This window comes from Pyxicephalus adspersus, chromosome 2 (genome assembly GCF_032062135.1).
Source record: "Pyxicephalus adspersus chromosome 2, UCB_Pads_2.0, whole genome shotgun sequence".
Taxonomy (NCBI): Eukaryota; Metazoa; Chordata; class Amphibia; order Anura; family Pyxicephalidae; genus Pyxicephalus; species Pyxicephalus adspersus.
The window spans coordinates 96914049-96931370 of NC_092859.1; the positions used below are offsets into that span (position 1 = coordinate 96914049).

The 17322-nt window shown below is 36.0% G+C and overlaps 1 protein-coding gene across 1 annotated transcript in view; it reads right to left on the reverse strand.

Moving 5' to 3' along the window:
- The window catches only part of CADPS2 (calcium dependent secretion activator 2), a gene marked incomplete in the record, with an annotated part of 181291 nt that overhangs the window by 141020 nt on the left and 22949 nt on the right, over nucleotides 1-17322 (reverse strand). The window contains 5 exon segments of the mRNA XM_072401573.1: nucleotides 811-922; nucleotides 1422-1543; nucleotides 2902-3138; nucleotides 4425-4505; nucleotides 8723-9055. Coding sequence (XP_072257674.1) covers nucleotides 811-922; nucleotides 1422-1543; nucleotides 2902-3138; nucleotides 4425-4505; nucleotides 8723-9055 — 885 coding nt within the window.

Below are 17322 nucleotides of genomic sequence, written 5' to 3' on the forward strand. Positions count from 1 at the left end.
AGAGTGATCAGAAGGGGAATATGAACGGCACATGAGTGATCAGAAGGGGAATATGAACGGCACATGAGTGATCAGAAGGGGAATATGAACGGCACATGAGTGATCAGAAGGGGACAATCAATGGCACATGAGTGATCATAAGTGACTTTCAACAATAAATGTGTACTGTAGTCTTCTTCATGGAAAAATAAGACATTCCCTGAAAATAAGACCTAGGGCATATTTTGGCATTTCAAAAAATATAAGACAGTGCCTTATAATTGGGGAAACAGGGTATGCATAGGTGTATTTATGTTACATGGGGTTTTCTGACTCTGTTAGACCCTCTGTACATAACTACGACTTGGAAAACTGATATCTTGGTCGCTGATCACAAAAAGTAGGAATATAATTTAGAGGAATTAAAAACAACAGGTAAAAGCATCATGTTCAATAAAAATAAAAAGGTAGGTTAATATTTAAAACGAATAAATAGTTCATCAATTATAGAAAGTGTCCCTCTGTACAACCAAATTTTCTGCCCCCCTTTCTATGATGTTTGGAACTCTATAAATATATTTTATTTTCTTAAGAAGAGATAAGAACAAATAGGAACAATAATGCAAAGCATAGCAAATATTGGCCACATATTCCATATAATAAACAGGGTGGCTGAGTATTAAATAACAGTAATGGTGTGTGCCTAATATTTGGTAAAAAAAACAACGGATTAGAAAACAGCCATTACATATTAGCGCCAAATTGAGAATAATCATGGATCTGAAATCTTACAAATAAATGAATTGTATTTTGGATCACAATAGAACCTACCCTTCCCAGTTCTTTATCTTCAAGTGCCAACACACCAGTGCTTTCTGTGAAGAGCTTGACCTTGACAACTGGTCGAGGATGAGTTGTTGTAAAATCTCCTTGTGTTCCCCATCTGTTGGATACAGATATAATCACTGGGATCATTTAAAAAAAAACTATATTTTCTTGGACTCATTTCAAGGTCTATTCCACCCAAAACAATCTTTTAGGCTTACTGGTTGATTGTGTTGTTGTGATACGTATATGAGTTGGTGAGAAAAACTCTGTTCTAAACAAAGCTCAACTTCTATTCCTTACCAAATTGGGACTTTTCAACACTCTGACATTCCCTTAAACATTCTGTGGTGGGAATCAATTACTGCCATTGAAAACAAACACATGGACCTGGCAGATTCCTACCAGAGAATGTTTGAGGGAACATCATATTCCATCCTTTATACAGTCCATTGTGTATTCATCTGTAAAGTATTGTATATATTGTTTTTAAAAATGCAGATAAGTCCTTTTCTTGGCATTTGTAACAAAATGAAGCACAGTATTTAAATGTTATTGCTGGTAAGGCCAGGATCTACAATATGACAAGTGACAATGCACATAACTGTATTACATACTGAGGTCTAGAGGCTTCAGCTTGATCTGTCTGGAGTTTCTCCCCTCCCTCCACTTCCATAGTACAATAAACAATTCTGTTTGGGGCTACGGATTTCAGACCTTGAACTTCCATAATAACAATCTGTAAGAAAAGTACACAATAAAAAAAATTAACATTTGAAAAAAATTAACTACAAGTGTAAGTAAAATTCAAAGAATTGCAAAACGATTTTTTAGCTGTCTTTCTACTGAAAGTAATTACTTTTTGTGCCAACAACCACACAGGAAGTGAAAGGAAAATTGCCTCCTAGGGCACTTTTAACCCCCCTAGAGGTAACCCCAAGTAGATAGAAAAAAGTTGCTAAAAGCGGTAACCCAGAGTCACAATCTGGGTAGGTAAACCTATGGGAGGTAATAGTAAATAGAGCCGCAATCTCCGTCTTCTCCTCTCTTCTTCCGGCCGGCTTCTGCACCTGATGAGTCACCGGGGAGTTCCCGGTGATGTTGGTGTGTGTGTGTGTACGTTGCCGGCGGAGCAGGGCGGGAAATTCAAAATCCATTTGTATTGCATTCAATACAAAATAACTGTATTAAATACAATACATTGGATTTATATCCTGCTTGCCTGAGATAATAAACGTGAGTTCAATCCTCTACGGCGGTTTTTTTTTTTTGAAAATTTATATTTAAAATTTAAAAATGATGTTCATAGAAGTAAAATGGCACATAGGATGAATTAAAAAAAGAAAAAATTTCAATTTTTTTTTATTTTAAGCCATAGTTTTTTTTACAGTTTAGGATTGTCACTATTTGATCTGTTCATGCGTGCAATTTTCATGGTGTATTTGTTGTCTGTTCTTGCTCGGTAAGCTTTAAAACCACATTACAGGGAAGAAAAAAAAAAAAAAAAAAAGCTTTACAACCACATTATAAAATAATATATATATATATATATATATATATATATATATATATATTTTATTTATATAATATATATAAATAAATATAAATTAAAAGTAAGTGTGCTAACTTCAATCATCCAACCATGCGCAATCAATAAAAAAATTCTGTTTTTTCCTTGCAAATGATCGGGTATTCCTTGCTTCACTCATTAAACGAAGAAAACTGGAAATTCACTTCACAAAGCAAAAATCCATTGTAAAAGTAAACTTGTTATAATGATTTTGTAAATCAATACTACTGTGTATGTATATAAATTTCCACTACAATAAGGAAAACAGTATGACCAACAATTACCCAGGGAAAACCAGGGGAGGATTCTTAAACTGCAAAAAGGAATGCCATATTTTGGTCAATTACATCAAAAAATATTGCTAAAGTAACAATCTTCTGATTATTCACGTTACAGTTAAATTTACAAAAATGATTTTATTACATTCTCACACTTTATATATACAGGGTATATAGGGAGTAGAAGTTTCCTATAAACAAAGTATATTCAGCATTTTGGCCATAATCTTAACTCCCATAAATTCCTACCTCTAATGTAAATGACAACACCACATCGGATTTTGATAGCTGAACATCATTTTCATCTCCAATATCAAGAAATGCAGAGTTTTGTGAACGCTTTAACTTCTGTAATTTAAATTCTGGACCACCTTTAGACACTGGAAGACTTTCTAGGTTGGCCATAAGTAAGTTCACCGACGCACGTAACTCTTCTATAAACATACTCTCCATTTCCTTTGTTAAAAACTTTGGAAACTTCCTTTCCTTAAAGAAAAAAAAAATCAGTGTTAAAAGAGAAAAAGAGGAACGTGTTTCAATAAATAATCGTTTGCAAAAACTGTTAAATAAATCATGAGAACCAATCTAGATACAGTGGGCCTGATTTATCAATGTTCTCCCAGACTGGAGAAGATAGACTATTCTGGGTGATCCAGCAAACCTGGAATGCATGGATTGCATGCATTCCAGGCTTGCTGGCAAAATCCATTCTTGGCTTTCTGGATCACCCAGGTTCTTCTATGATAGACTATCTTCTCCAGTTTTGGAGAGCTTTAATAAACCAGGCCCATTATGAAAAACATTTAGGCAGTATGAGGTCAAAGTTACTGCATGTCTTGCATACTAGCTGTACAATACATGCATCACTAGTCTTTTATACACAAAAGGTTGATGTAGATATAGTAGTACGAACTCCTGTAAATTAATGTGAGAAAAAAAACTTTTGGGATCAATGGTTACTTGAAAGGGGCATCACTTAGATTGAAAGGACTTTAATGATTAATGGTAGAAGGTAAAATGGTAAAATTAATGTTAATGGGTAAAAGTAATGAAATGTTGAAAATCCAGTATGAAGTTGCCAATATAAAGTTTTGTTTTTTAAATTACCATCTAGGTAAGCATTCACCGACAAGCGTACTCCAAGAATAATTTTTACATTTTTAAATAAGGATATTTACAAGTAAAGTATGCAAATTATTCCTTTATGTCACTTGACTAACTGTATATTCAGAACTACTGGTGTATTGCACACATAGGGTTTATTCCCAGTATTCTCCCCTCCTATTGTGAGATACTTTCCCCACCTCCTAGATTCTAAGCTCTTCGGGGTAGGGTTCCACTGCAGTAGTTGCCAAACAGACCTATCCATCCACCAACAGGGCCACCTTCAATAGCACCAACACCCCCTGGGGAAGATGGAAGACATTGCTGCATCACTAGCAAACAAACAGCTTTGATTGGCTTACACATGCAATCTAGGGAAAAGGGGCATCCAAATACATTTATGTAATCATGGTGGAAATGGGAGGATTAAGAGTAAAAAAGTGGGCTGGCTATATAATGTTGTACAGTATATTGTTGTAGTTGGTAAGATAAACCAGTTAAGGAAAACTATGACTTTCTTATTGTTGTTATTTAAACCTATTTTCTATAACTTTGTTTTAATATACTTCTACATGTAGAATGTTAGGGTATCAAGTCCTAAAATATATTTTGGTTCACATAAGAGAAATCATCATTCTGAAAAATAATATCTTTGTGTGGTCATTTACCTTCGCCATTTGTTCAGCAACTTGTAAGCGTCCATCAAGTTCTCGTCGAATCTGGGCTGCTTGTTCATCTGCGTTGTCCAACTACAACACAAATGGAAAATATTTTATCTTTGTCCATCTATATCTACTTGGAAAAAAAGTTTCATTTCATTAGATTTTATGCAATTTAGGTGTAGTTTAGGTTTTAGCTCTATCTATCTATCTTGTATGTTTATTTCATATATATTTTTAGCTTCAGTATTTTTTTTTTTACGCTGATGTTTAATCTGTTTATATTTAGAAAGCAGATTTACTGAGACATTATGTAAGAAGCAGCTATTTAAAAAAAAAAAAAAAAAAAAAAAAAAAAATACAGCTTGCCTCGTTGGTGTTCTGATTCTACATGTCTTTAGTACCTTATGAACTACTGAGAAAAAAAAACCTTACAATGAGTCCTGTAGTGGCAATTTCCATAACCTCTCATTGATAGCTCTACTTTTTTTTTTATTTCTACTTTTTTTTTTAAGGATCTGAAAAAAAAGCCATCATTTTTTTTTATTACAGCCCAATATACATCTAAATTCATAATCCAAACACATTGTACATTAATTAATCTAGAAAATCCACAATATTGGAGTAATAATACTAGCCATTGCCAATACTGTGAGCAATCAACATCTATAGCCAGAAAGGTCCAACTTTTAACATAACCACTTTAGCATAAATGTTGTATATTATTATATATGCATTGTATGCATGTTCCCTGCAAAATTAAATATATATATATATATATGAAGAAAACAAAAATACAATTTTCAGCAGATAATTTTAAAATGATCTTTGAAGATAGAAAAACCTAACAAACTTTTAAAAACAACCTTAGAAACTATTAGATATATTGCTGCATTGTCAGGTTACTTCTTGCATCCTAACATGCCTATTAGTACAGAAATAAATCTGAATAAACACTATAAAATTTATTAAAAACAGCGGGATTTAAACAAAAATCTGTACATTAAATCCAAAAAATGGATGTAAATCATTAAGGAGAAAGTTTTTAACTTTCCAAAACTCATGGACAGTAGGAACCACTAAAAGTTTTACCGGGATTATGTTTTCAAGCATTTATAAATGCGGGAAAACACAGGAAAACGCCCCCATTTAAATCAATGGATGAGTTTACCAACGTTTAACCGCGATAACCCCTCTTTTTAATTTTTAAAACGTTGCAAGGAGCACTATCTAATGCTTAAAAACGTTCCTCAAGGAAAGGCCCTGGTGTATATTAGCCCACTGGAATGCATGGGAATTTCAAACATGGGCTTTTAAAGACTCAGGTTAACTCTTGGGGACACAATCTGTGTAGATCCAACCTTAAAGAAATGTTAGGCATAGCTTTTAGGACAAAATTTCTATTCATAAGTAAATAGTGACCTTGCATAATGTCTGAACAAAGACTGCAAACAATACCTACAGATAAATCTAATACTTGAACAAAGGACATATAGCATTGACCTGGTATCCATTGACAATTATCAGAGCCTATATCCCAAATAAGGCAAATTGAGTAAAGCTACGTACAAACTTCCAATGGTTCTTGCCCGATAATGGGCTCAGGGCCGATATCAGGCGAGAATCTGAAGTTTGTACAGTGCACGCCGTTCATCATCCGAACAACCGTCCTGGTGCATCCACGGACGATGAACGACAGTCGATCGTAATGCAAGGTGGGGGGGGGGGGAACCCAGGGAGGTGCCGCTCCATCGCTCTCCACCCTTCCCTCTGCATAGAGCAGAACAGTGCGTATCAGTGCTTAGTCATTGGAAAGGATCATGAAAGATCCTTTTCGATGACTATAATTGCAAGTGTGTATGCGGCTTAAGGCAGTACAGCCCTACTTTTCCACCACTTCAAATGTATTAGAACAAGGTGTTGAAGATTAGAGAGAAATAGGAAGTTTTTTAGGGAGTCTTTTTTGAACCCATTGATATGTAAGAGGTTGATAAAGCTCAGTGGAAAAAGGCTGTGGAACCTAAAAAAGTCACCAAAATATTTAAACCTACATCATTCCACTGTATGAAATGTTACAGGACTGGCTGTTCAAATTTAGGCCAAGAGCTGACTGTATTTAAAAAAAAATATTTACTCTCAGTTCCTTTAGGTTTCACCACTGGAGTGTCTAAATATGCAAATTCTATTTTTTGTCGATTTATGTGTTTTTATATCCTCTTTATCTGTAAGCATTATTCGCCTATAAATCTGGATTTTGCTTGTTTAAATATGTTAGCTTAACTAAACTCAGAATTTTCACTTTACATAAAAGGGTAGTAATCGCTATCTGTACTTAAGTGGAGCTGGTAGAAAAATTCAAGGTATTCTAAACCGACGCATTAAAAGGTAGGGCTCACATTAGCGAGTCTAAAATACATGGAATGTACATATGCCCAGTGTTCTGCCTAACCAATTGTCAAAAATTACAAATTCACATATCTTAGATTTAGAACCATTGAAACAATGTCAACGAAGGGATTAAACTTACAATCCACAGAGGTAACCAACACTACCTTCCTATAAAAATATAATGAAGAGTAGAGAACTCAACTGATAATCAAAGCTTAAGATATTTAAAACTATAAAAAAGGAGAGGTAACACAACTGTGAAACTTGGACTGTTAACAAAAATATAAATATTGGATCAAAATGATGGCCCTAGGCAAGACACCAAAAAAATGTGAAAAATAAAAATGAAGCATGAACGAGGACAATGAATAGATGGTGCAGACACTGAATGATAAAAGCTCAAAGAATGGCATGGATTGGGCAACTAAAGAGAATAGACAAAAATAGAACAGCAAAAAGAATAGTACTGTGGAGACCAGAGGGACAGAAAGCATTAAAATAAGGCCCAGGAGCATTACCACGTGGTAAGGGGGAATGACACCCAGGCCAAAAATGTGGAAAGCAGTTTTAGTTTACAGGTGAAAAAAAAAATCAAGGATTGACTAAAACAAATAAATAATCCAAAACACACCAACAATTACAAGGTGTATCTTATCTATCTTAGTTTATCTAAATTCTCTGTAATCCATAATACCAATCACATTCAGATTAATTTCCTTTTCACTTCAGGCTCTCTGAATGCAAATTGAAGCAATGAGTTCCCCAACATTTTAAGAAAGTATGTTCCAAGATCACCAGATCACAAGGTAAACGCACTCTTGAGAAATATTGTCCATTATTTCATTAATTTTCATAATCAAATCACACAATTATTAAATATTGAATTGTAAAAAATAAAAAAAAAACTAAAATAAAAAGGTACATAAGATGGGTAACTACAGAGCACTAAAAAACTATTACTTTTATTTTGTTTTTTATTATTTTACCGTTGCCTGCTAGCTACTAACTAAACTGACTTTCTGTGCTTAAGGATTTCCCTTGTGGAAAGGGCTGTGAATTCTGCCTCTTTGGGGGTCTATTTATGAAGTAGTAAATTTAACATTTAATCATTTCCTGGTGGAGAATCTTCCAAGTCCATGTGTTCAATGGCAAGAATTAATCATCCACAAGAGAATGTTTCAGTGAATGCCAAATTTACTGCTTTGGAAAAAGGCTCCTAGGTGTCTGATTTCCTGGTGAAAGAGCATTTGCTTAATTTTCGCAATATAGTGAGAATAAAAACATTATCATCGTCCATTATCTTCTAAAATAAAATGTATTGTTTGCACATATGTAAAGTCTCTAGGATCAATGTTGTTTTTCTGAAAATTAACATACAACAGCTTACATACAGATCATTTTTTGACTTTCCAAGTAGAGCAATCATATTGGTATATCTTTACCTGGAGGTACATATTTTTTTCAGGCCATACTGATCAAGGTTTAACGATGAAAACACATGCTCAATTATTGTCGCTGAAAATGATCTTAAGGATGATTTTTAGTGACAAAAGAGTTCAAGATGAACAAACGATGCACATACAGCGCCGTTCTATTCTATAGAGAGGGGAGGGGGAAAACAAGAGAGTGGCTCATTTATCATTATTGGGTCTGTCAGGACCAATCCATTAACGGCGTCGGGCGACCTCTATAATATGTGATCAGATAATCAGAGACGAGCCTGACCATTCATATTGGGTGAGAATTATCTGACGTGTGTACAGAGCCTAATTTTTCGTTTATAACATTCATACAAACTGGCTAAAAGAACATTTTGAAAGAAAATGTGTTTCTTTGCCATTCCCAAGTCTATAATATACAATACTTTATTGAAGGTGATAGATATAAACGGAATCACAAATTTAACCATACACACTTACCTGGCAAGCATTGTATAGCAATTGGTGTTCTAGTTTCTTGATTCCTAGGATCTGTTGAAACATTTCATAAAGTTGTTCTTTACTTAGTATGAGTTCAGAGACAGCACTAAGTGCCATTCTGTTGGGCTGCTTACGAAGATCCTCTTCCCCCCTGTAAATCGCATCATATTTAGCAATCCAAGAGCTCAAAACAGTTTCTTTGCTTAATCCATCAATCTCTGGCAAACTTCGTACCCGTTTTTCAATGTTCTTTTTAAAAACTTCTCTAAAGTCATTTGAGGAACATCCTCCGCTGTGTACCATTCTGGCAACCCGGTCACTTTTCAAGAAAACCTGTTTAAAGAAAAGAAAAGCTTAGATATATAGCCTAAATACATTTTCATTCAATATATTTTGTGAGAATAACAGATCTAGGTATCTACCTAACCATTGACTTTAAAGGGAATAAATTCAGAAGCAACAAATAAACACTTAAGATGAAAAAAAGAAACATAAGGTTGTTCAATTTTAAGTAAGCTTTCTGGTAAAATGAAACTGACACAACAGATTTTTTATCAATAGTTATTTTTACCTATACCAGTTGAAAAACAATAAAACAGTAGCAATTGTCCTGAACACCAGTACCAACACTCAATGAAGTATGGAACCATCCAGTGATGCCAGCTGATCAACATCTCTCTTTCTGCACCCAAAAAGGCTGGTTGATGGCACAGATCATCTCTGTTCCATGTCTACAGTCTGTTCAGATGACATAACTACCAGAGCCAACACCTGCTGTATATCACCTGACTCCGAAGGTCCTAGTCAGAGTCATTTAAATTAGGAGCAGAATTGCGAGATTTTACCAGATTTTAGAAGAGGATTCCTTGATAGTTTAACTTTTTTAGGTAAGGGCTTTTTTTTTTTTTTTTTGAAAGGTGAAGTCATCTTTTTAGCAAATGATATACCTAGGGGTGGCTAAGGGTGTATTATATTTTTGTGCTTATAAGCATTGGAGATGTAAATATCGGAACCTTATATTGTATCTTAAAGAAATTAACCTCTGCAAAACAATGGTTTATATTTAATATGCTGTTTGAAATTTAAATGTTAAAAGCACCCTTGTCTCAACTTTTTTAACAAAGCGGAACCCTTGAAATAACTTAGGTAATTGGAACACCCTTGCTATAAATACTACATCCATTGGTCTAAAATATAATATAGCTCATAATATATTAGCATGATGGTCAGTGGAAAGAATGGCTCTTACATTGCTGGCTTTTGGGAGGAATGCCATCTTTACTGATAGCCAAAGAGATCATTGCTGTCACTTAAAAATTCAGAGATGCACAAATTGCTCTTGCCCAGGAAACCTCTAGCAAACTCTGGAGGAAGTTCAGAAACATTGCTCAGGGGGCTCTGAATGCTAAGACATTGATGCAAACATCAACACTGGGACTGCCCCCTTCCACATCATAAGTAAAGCCTCTTGTCAAAGTGTTTGCCCATTGGTGGTTCGGGAAGTAGCCAGCACTGACCAGCTATTATAATATAATATGCACTACCTGTAGTGTCCGATAACACCTCTAAAAGAACCTTGGGGATCATGGCTCCTAGGACACCAGGGAAGGTTTTATAAAGTATGTTCGTGCATCTTTTTGGGGCCAGTTTTAAAAGATTATAATACTTTAATATATAGCCAGTGTAGACGTAGCATAAATGTGCACTTTTAAAAGCCCATGCCACATATGAAAGCAGTTAAAATTGTTTAAGCGGGCATTTGCAAATTCTTGTAAACAACACTTTTGGTTTCAATGGGGGTGTTCAATGGTGTATATAGCATTGAAAGCAACTAAAAATGCTTTATTGTTGCTTTTACTTTAAAGATCAAAATTGTGGCACCCAAAAAAACACTGATGTAAAATGGCCAATTGGGAGTGAATAGAAATGTTAAATATAGGAACTCAAATGTTGTTTAATCGCTTGGGAAACAGTAAGAATGTAGAATTAAATCTTACCAAACTACAATAATATTCAATACATAGCTATAAGCAAATATGCATAAAAGATATTTTTTTTCCTTGTACTCGTACTCGTACAAAATGTAAACAGCATGGAGCTTAGATCTATCTGCCCAGGCATTTTACAAGCTGTTCATGCGCATTTTCTTTTCAAATATTCAGAAATGAATGCATTTAGATTGCTCCAAAGAATCCTAAAAACCCTTGAGGTAATTTACAGTCCTGATGTATGAAAAACATAAAAGGAAAAATTGCATGTGGAACATCTGCAGATAAAGGAGTTTTACAAAGGGTTTTCTTTTCATTACTGCACATTACACTCTGCACACCGCTATTTTAAATACCAACTCCTACATGAATCTTTATATTAAAGACAATGTTTGCTCAGAAGCATAAATGAACTATGCAATGTACAGTACAGTGGATTTCCAAATGAGAAAAATAGCAGAAAAAATGCTTCTATTGTAGAAAAACTAAACACAAATATGATGTAACCAAGGTGCTCCTTTCTTTTAAATATAGCTTCATTTGGAAGCCCTTGCCATTGTTCAGTACATGGTACAGGAAACACCAAAGTAAGTGTACTAACAGAGAAAAGAGGATTATAGGAAAAATGTTTTTTGATTGTTTTAGATATTGATAGCAACAGTAAGTAATATGAGAACTACCCTTTTATACATCAGGTAATAATTGGTATCCAGAATCAGCTGGAGAGCAGCTTAATATTTACACTGCATTGCTCTTTTATTTCTTTCTCTACGGCCAAAAAATGTGGGATTTGTATAGAAGCCTGGAGGAGTTATTGTCTTTTGTTTTTATGCGTACTTTTCCATTAAGCAACCATAGAAAGCAATGCTCCCCTACCGACTAGTATATTCCATATGGTTTAAAGGCGTGTAGATGAGAAATTGCTTTTACTAGGAAATCTGACTTTTATACCACAAGAGACATTTTTTTTTTTTTTTTGGTTTTAAAGTTTTTTATTGAAATTTTCAAGGTAAACAATACCATGAAACAACAAATTTGCATAGATTATCGATAAGAGAAAAAAAATAATAAAAGGGGGGGTGAAGGGGAGAGTAGGGGGTTCAAAACAAAAGAAGAAAAGCACCAACCAGTAACCAAACATCAGTAGAATAAACATATCAAACATAGGTCAAACATAGTTCAGAGTCAGAGTGCCTTACTTGAATTATACATGAATATAACCTAACCACGGGTCTCATGTGTTGTAGAACTTATTAAGGTCGTTTTTAAGAGTACAGGTCAATTTTTTATTGACCATTATCCAGTTGTTTGTTTTTGGTGAACTCAAGGGGGAATAATGGAAGATTTCCAGTAACAAGCAATGGTAATCTGATCAGCTAACAGGATATATTTAACTAGTCTAGTTAACTGTTTCTGGGCTATCTACATCCTCTAATTGGGAAAAAAGAGCACACTCTATTTTCCTTAGGATGGTAACCTGGGTGAGAGCGTATTAGATTGAAAATGCGGATCCAAAATCTCTGAACCCTAGGCAATCACCACCAAGCATGGAGTATAGTGCCAGTCTGACCACATCCTCAAAAACAAAGAGGAAAGACAGAGGGATTGGCTTTATGGATCCTAATCGGGGCCAGGTACCATCTCATCAAAACCTTATAACTGGCCTCTATGGAAGTGTTCAGAGATATTTTGGAAATGCCACCGATAGATCCTGCCATTTTTGGGCACTCCGCTGCACCTCCAAATCTGACTCGAATGGTGTCATATAGGAAAGTTTCTTATCGTATGAAAATACTAATCGAGATCTCTTTGGATTCAGTTGTCACACTTACCTCTTCCTCAATAAAGAGCAGACGCCTCTCTCCTGTGCCCAGAGGCAGTTCTGACTCTGGGCGTGCCTACGTTAGCAAGCTTTATCAGCCTCACCAGCCAATCAGGAAATAGTCTCTTAACCATACCTGGCTATTTAGCTAGCTCAGGCACAGCACTCAGTGTTTGTGCAACGTGTCTCTTTTATGAGTTTGTTTTGGATATTCCTTAAGACCAGCCTGGGTATAGTAATAAGGAGGGTGTGGAAAAGATAAAGCAATCTGGATAGTGTTCATTTGGATTGCAGCTATTCTCCTGAACCAGGAGGGGGGGGCTAGAACGCTATCTACTCAAATCTCCAGCTATTGCACAAAACAGGATTGGTAATTAGCCCAGTACAGATCAAGGTGAGATGTAATCTGAATGCCTAGATAGGTGAATGCTTTGGGTTTCCACAAGAAGTCAAAATTATCTTTGAGTTGGGTGACTATGTTTGGGGTCTCTGATTTGGCTCTATTTGGGTTTTAGACCTGAAACCTTTGAAAAGGAGCTCAACTCTTTAAACTAGTTGGGCAAAGGGATGAGAGGGGACGTTATATACATTGAGGACTCATCAGCAAAAAGCCCACATTTATGTTCTATAGGACCACATTGGATGATGTCAGGATTAGGCCTTACAGCTATTGCTAAGGGTTCAATAGCTAAAGCGAAAAGTAGAGAGAGGGCAGCCTTGTCTGGTGCCCCTGCGGATATTAATTAAAGGAATAGTGTCCTTTAATTGCTATTTTGGCAGAGGGGGAGGAGAATAGATAGAATAAGACCTTACCTTTCTTTCTTTAGAAAAACAAAGCAGCAAGTTTACCACCAAAAAAATAATTATTTTCTGTCTAGTCATATTTTTTTTTCTAGTTACCACAGATATTTAAAAATTACAACCTAATGATAAGGAAGAAACAAATACACGAGAAAGAAATTCTTTATCACCACTTCACCCATGGCCAAAACCTATTTCCAAAAATAAAGGGTAAGGCCTTACTAATCTTTTTCAGGTATGAATAATAATAAAACACCTATGTAGATTACCCTAGGGCAAGGTCAACCTGTCACAAAGAGGTCAAAGAATATTAGAGGCACATAACTAAAAAACTTCTGCTCCGGAATTTAACATCACTCTTTGGTGAACATTGGTGATAATAAATCAAATTCACACACATTAAATGAACAAAGGAAAGAAAATAGTCAATAGGGAGTCGTTTTTCCTTCTTGTCACATTATTGTCGCTGTATAATTTTTAAGAATTAAGTCATTGTTTTTTCCCTGTATTAAATATAGGAAAAGAGCATTCTGCTAATCAGCTGAAAGCAAACCATCTTACATCTATCTTTAACTGCAGCACAACCATTTCAACAGACTTGCCTTAAAATAAACCATTCCTATAAAAATTATAAAGGCTGTCAATGCCATTATTGATCTACTTCCAAAAAGGCTAGTTGTGTGGCTATGTTGCTGTCCCTTGGATTTAAATAATGCCATAAAAACCTGTGAGTAATCCTTGTGCAGACCCCTAGGTCAAAATGTAGGGCTTCAAATTATTTCCAATTTGAGATGGGTTCCACTCATTGAGTATCATGAAAATGAATGCTATATACAGGGCTGGGTTTTTCCCAAGGTCACCTAGGCCATGTCCTAGGGCACCAAGACGTTTGTGCTGAAGTCTACCACTTCTTTCTCCATTCTATTCTTTCTCTCTGCTCTCTTTACCATGCCATCATTTATATTACAAAAATCAAGTCAAAATCCAGAAGTAGTGTGTGAAAAATTAAGTATGCTCTTACCACCTCTTTAGGAAATACAGAAATTATGAAGGAAATTAGTAAACAGGTGCTTCTAATCTAATTCACTTAATTGATCATTAGCAAATGTGACAACCTCTACATTGCTGACATTTTTGCTGTTTGGCGGTCTGGAGTATTGTAACATTACTATGTTAATACAAAGCTGAGGAGGAACATCCCATAATTACTGTCAAGCTTTGTGGTAGAGGGGTTAGGATTTATTTTTTGTTTTGCAGCCACATAACCTAGGAGCCCCTCAGTTTTGAAGCTGACGATTGTATACCAAAGAGTTAAAAGTGAGGTTATCAGTTCAGCAGCTTGGCCAAAATTAATCATACAACATTACAATCCCAAACACACCAGGAAATCTACAACAGAATAGCTGGGGGGGGGGGGGGCTGTCAAGGTGTTGCAATGGCCCAGTAAAAGATAAGGCTACTTTATGGGCATTGACTAAACAAACCTCAAAGAGCTGGAACAATGTTAGAAATAAAAATGAGACAAAGTTACGCTATACTGTTTGAGAAGAATTTAGTCTTGTCTTTACTAGCAAGGTGACAGACACATGAATTAACCCCCCTAGCGTTCTAATTCTGTCAGTTTTTTTATGCAAAAAGTGATCCTATTTTTTTTGCATAGAAATTTTTGTTTATATTGTGGGCCTGTAATTCTTAGGATTAACTCCCGCGTATGATAATTATATTTATTTATTATAAAAAAAAAAAAAAAAAAACACTTAAAAAATTAATTCATGCAGCAAAAAAGCATTTCGCTCTGCCCCTCTTTTTGTCTCCTTCCTAGACTTTCAGTTGGGGAACCCAGGACTACATGTTCCATGATCCTTAATGCCTTAGTAGTTAAAGGTTTTGCATGATCCATGAATTGGTAACAGTTGCGAATCTGTCAATGCCGCTAGGAATGTTCTTTAGAGGTAACCCGGAGTGTGACTTGGGGTAGAAAAAAGTTGCTAAAAGCGGTAACCCCGAGTCACACTTGGGGTAGGTAATCCTATGGGATGCAATAGTAAATAGAGCTTTACCTGATCCGCCGGTGTCCCGCGCCGTCCTTCTCCACGATCTCTGTCCTCTTCCTTCTTCCTCCGGCCGGCTTCTGCATCCGATGAGTCATCGGGGAGTTCCCGGTGACGTCGGTGCGTGTGTACGTTGCCAGCGGGGCGGGAAATTCAAAATCCATTTGTACTGCATTCAATACAAAATAACTGTATTGAATGCAATACATTGGATTTATATGTGTAAAAGCAGTACATTGTTTATATTATTTTACAGTATATATAATAGTATGAGTATTTAAAAAAAAAGATTAGAAGGGGATACATTGACACAGAGTGATTTTTTAGTATTTTGTTCAGAATCTTTTTTTTCTAGGTTTTTCTCCTTTAAAATTGGGTGCGTCTTATAGGCCGGAGCGTCTTATAGTCCGAAAAATACGGTACATTTTTTTAATTTATTCAATGTATTATTTTTACATGATTTTGTGTTTCAAACTTTAATATATTCATACTAATAATTTATTTTACAGTATAATTTTTCATGAAAAACAATGTACCGCTTTTAGACATAAAAAACCGGAAAGAAATGAACCGCTAGGGAGGTTAAACTGGGCTTTGGTACTGCAGTGTTCTCCCCAGCCCCTTGTAGCTGGGCACATCACTCGGCACTTGTCAGTAACCACCTGGCTGTTTTTGAGTGATTACTGTTGAGTTGGGTCACAATAAAGAAGATGTCACCAGCCTACTATTTCGTCCCACCCAGGTAAAAAAAATTACTGGGTTGAACACTGGTACTGGATGCACTTGTTGATGCATAGAGCAATTGAAACATGCATGCATACATGGGTACCTACATATAGTCTCCTAGGGCAGTGGTCCCCAACCTTTTGGACGTCACAAACCACTACATTTTTTGGGCTCTGGACCGCCCATGTGCAGGGAGCCAGAGACACAACCCGTCCATCACCCAGAGCCTGCAATGCATATGGGAGACATGGTCCAGGACTCTGGCCGGCGCACCCCTCACCAAGCGGGGTCCTTTTCCTGACCCCCACTGGGGGGTGCACGGGCCAGGGCAGCGGACCACAGGTTGGGGACCACAGACCTAAGGGAACTTGCATGGCAATATAGCCATCCTACAGAATTTGCTGACTTAATGACATAAAAGAGAAACCAAACAACAAAGTAAACAAATGAGGTATGCAGTTTTATTTTTTTTTATTTTCTGAAGATTTAATGTTACTTTTGTGCCAATTTAGATTCATCTGTGACTAGTCAAACCATTCAGGGGTAAAAACATTTTTAGAGTTTAAAATTATACATTACTTTAAATGTTGTTCATGCTGTGCTATTAAAGGGTTATTATTCTTTGTTAAATATTTTACATTCATTAGTCGAAGCTCAGGCTTACACCTATATGTTATAGCTACATTGTTCAAGGTCTTAATTTTCATATTATGCAAGCAAAAGGAATGGAAACTGTCTGCTAAGTAGCACTATAGGTTTTATTCATGAAGCTGCAATTGCTTCTGTGGGCAAAAAAATAGACCTCCTAGATTGTAAGCCCTTCGGGACATGGTCCTCGCCTTCTCCTGTGTCACTGTCTGTTATTTGCAACCCCTATTTAATGTACAGCGCCTCTGCGTAATACAATGGCGCTATATAAAACTGGTTTATTTCAAACAATAATAGTAATCATCTGAACAGTAGCAAACATTCAGTGAGAGCTGCAGCCTGTCAGTTCTAAGCAGATACAGTGTTAAACTCTCCTAATCCCAAGCAGACTTGGCAGGTTGCCCAAACTCACGGACAGCGCACCAGAGTGGCTGTCTAATGACGGCTAGCAGAGGGAGACATGAAAATTGCAGGGCAATCTGCCCAGCAAGAACTGCTTAGGGAGAACACTAAACAAGTAAGCAAATGCAGCACATTGATTTACGTACCGAAAAATGCTTTTTA